General features: G+C 33.5%; 1 protein-coding gene across 1 annotated transcript in view; it reads right to left on the reverse strand.

The window, feature by feature from the left end:
* LOC108735596 (otoferlin) overlaps positions 1 to 1,988 on the reverse strand; it is a 73,034-nt gene extending 71,046 nt beyond the window's left edge. Inside the window, exons 1-3 of the mRNA XM_025973262.1 lie at positions 1,858 to 1,988; positions 1,626 to 1,742; positions 1,410 to 1,544 (exon numbers count right to left, since the gene is read on the reverse strand). Coding sequence (XP_025829047.1) covers positions 1,410 to 1,544; positions 1,626 to 1,721 — 231 coding nt within the window. The 5' untranslated portion in view covers positions 1,722 to 1,742; positions 1,858 to 1,988. The remainder of the gene's footprint in view (positions 1 to 1,409; positions 1,545 to 1,625; positions 1,743 to 1,857) is intronic.
* Positions 1,989 to 3,253: the final 1,265 nt, after the last annotated feature.

Raw genomic sequence — 3,253 nt, forward strand, 5'->3', positions numbered from 1 at the left:
TTTTAGACGGTAAAACCTTCACCTCAAATGAGGAGGTCAAAAACCTCCTCGATCAGTTTTTTGCCAGCAAAGACCAAAAATTTTATGAGCGTGGAATTATGCTACTACCAGAAAGATGGCAAAAGGTGTTAGACCAGAACGGTCAATATATAATTTAATAAAGTATTTGTTTATTATACGAAAACTGTCTTTCATTTCCACAAAAAAAAACGACTTTCCGAATAACCCTATAATTAGTGTAAATAAATAGTTTTGTCGTTGTCAGTCTTAGAAGTTAATTTTGTTAAACCCACGAATATTACAATATCTTACTAGAATAGAACCTTGTTAAATCCCACAATTAGTAATTTTCTACAGAAGGCGATCACGTGCTATTTGTACTTATTCGAAAAAAATTAGTTATACAGTTGATTTTGAACTTCTACTTGATTGCAATTACGTACAGCAAGTTATATCTTTGTTTAGGATTTGAACCCCAGGTGGATTTTTTCAAAGCCTTTAAATTCAGAACTGATCATATCATTAAATTAGAACTTTATGTCCAACATATGTAGCTGTATCAGTACAAAATTACCTCTCCAAAAGGACCAACTTGTTCAATTGCACTTGGTATTCGTGCGGTAGGTGAGACATAATCCATGACAATTGTTTCAATGGACAATAGTACTTTTCCTGCGTAACACTCCCCTTTGAAATAAAAATGCACAAAAGCCGGTCCAAACGTAGGTAAAAAGCCATTTTCTCCATCACTTGATATCAAATGTAAATAAATGTAACACGTCGCGATAACAGCATCTTTCGCTGCTTCCTTATGGTGCAGTATTACTTTGATTCGTTGACACAATGGAGGAAATAATTCGTTTAGGACTAACCGTTCGTTCCAAATAGGAGAAATAGTTTTCTTTTTTGTGGTTGTACGTACCTACAATTGTTGGGTTAATTTATGTATGTATATGTATATCTAATATATAGATTCTCGTGTCGCGGTGTTTGTTGCCAAACTCCTCCGAAACGACTGGACCGATTTTGATGAAATTTTGTGTGCTTATCGGTTTGATCTGAGAATCGGCCAACATCTATTTTTCAAACAACAACGATAATAAGCAAACTAATAATGAATATGAATCTGGCTGACGTTTATAAATTTTTACAATTAAAATGCACATTTACAAAATTAACACAACTTTACGTGCTTTTTTTTAATTTATTTTTTAATTATGAATTTAATTATTTGTAACATAACAGTCCATTAATGTCTTCTAAATTCACACTTAGCAGCCGCCTCGAATTGCTTGTGGTATGTGGTCCATGAGGANACCATTAAATCTATTATTTCCTTATTTGTTTAAACCAATAGACGAGGAATATTTTTATTTATTACTAATGATAAGTGATCGATAATTACTTACCATATCATCCAAGTGAAAAACTTCAAAAATAGCAGGAGGTGGACTTATTTTAAGTCCAGCTTTAGATCCATACAATGTCAATTTTTCTATTACTAAACTGTCGTTCCAAATAGGATTTAAATCTGCTCGTATTACCTAAAAATACAATTATAATATATTATGCGGTATTTAACTCTTTTGTATTTAATTTTTTTCTGTATTATACACGTTCCTTACCCTTGTTTTGCATGAAAAATGATCTACTGAAATTACTACGTATGTATTACTTAGACCACCTCTTCCTTCAACGGGCATCAATCGTGCAGAATGCATATGAATTTTACAGGAAAACTCCTTAAAATATATATTATAACAGGAGAAACACAATAATTTAGATACTTAAAATTTTCAGAACGTTTAACTTGCATTAAAATTATTATTATTATTAAAGGGTTTTATTTCAACTTACAAATGTTTCATGAGCTTTTAACTCATTGACATAGCTCCCACCTTCAAGAGACCAATTTAATTGAAACCCATGAGGAATTAATTTATTTAAAGAAAGCTCCTCTCCTTCAACTCCAATCCATAAAGTTACATCTGCCATGCATGCAAATGAAAACGGTAGTCTATTTTTGCTCAGGTCCTATAAAAGGTCAAACAAACATATTCAGGGTATCTCACGGTGACCACCCATTAGAATATTTCGACTACTTCTCCGATTTATATTTTGAAAAATTTGTACAACAGTATAATTGGGTATCAGGGGCGCAACAACGTTACAGTTTTGTCTGGGTGCTCCCATCATAATACTATAAATGAAGAGGTCACCAATGAATTGAATTTTTTATACTTGAAAAGATCGAGTTCGGCTGCTCATTTACGAGCTTTAACTATTTGAACCGAACTTTCAAGTTGGGTTATTATCTGAATCGACTGCAATTGATTGATATTCTACAGTAAAAAAACTGGAGCAACAATATTCTCAGGAGGGATAGCTATACCCTCAAGCTTTCTATCCATACTTTCAAAATACAGAGTGTTGGATATTTAATGGCGGATTTGGGTAACTCCAAACAATCGTTCATTTTTTCACGTGGNCCTCTCGTAGTTTAGTGGTCAGAACATTGGTGCGTAAAGCCAAAGGTCCCGGGTTCGATTCCCGGCGGGGGTGTGACAACAGCAACAATTTTTTCTCTCATTAGTTTAATGTAGCGTGTAGTGGGTAAAAAATTCAAAAATTAATTTTCAGAATAATATTTCATATTAATAGTGTTTAATAAATGTATATGGTCAAATATGATCAAGTATGGTCAAGTAGATACGTACCTATAACTTTTTCTCAAAGTCTTTGTAAGTACTATTTTTGTACCATTGTTCCGTTCCGTTTTTAGTGTCAACTTTAACGTTTAGGCCCTTTTGTTATTAGCAAGTAGCTTTAGGGGCTTTAATAGAAACTGGATATTCGACCAATTTGCTTTCAAATCAAATGATACCTGTACATTTCACCTTTACAAATCAATAAAAACTCAACTTTTGTACTTTAAAACAACGACAAAAATAAAATTAATACAATCGGAACGAAGGGAGATCGAGCTACGGTACACAACAGACGTGTGTAGGAACACTTCGTAACATTTTCACAAAGCACAAACATTTCTAACATCACATCAGGTGTAACTACAAGGGAGACTTGAGGATTCATGTCAGGCACGAACACAGGAGACCCTTAAGGATTCAAAGCATACCAAAATGTCTGAGAAATTTTGAAATATATTTTTATATTAAATGCTTCGGTAAGGGCCGTGAAGACTGCAGAAATATGCAAGGCCAGGAAGACCTCCCAATCTCATGTGTCTATGAAA

The sequence above is a fragment of the Agrilus planipennis genome, unplaced genomic scaffold, assembly GCF_000699045.2.
Source record: "Agrilus planipennis isolate EAB-ADULT unplaced genomic scaffold, Apla_2.0 scaffold101, whole genome shotgun sequence".
Taxonomy (NCBI): domain Eukaryota; kingdom Metazoa; phylum Arthropoda; class Insecta; order Coleoptera; family Buprestidae; genus Agrilus; species Agrilus planipennis.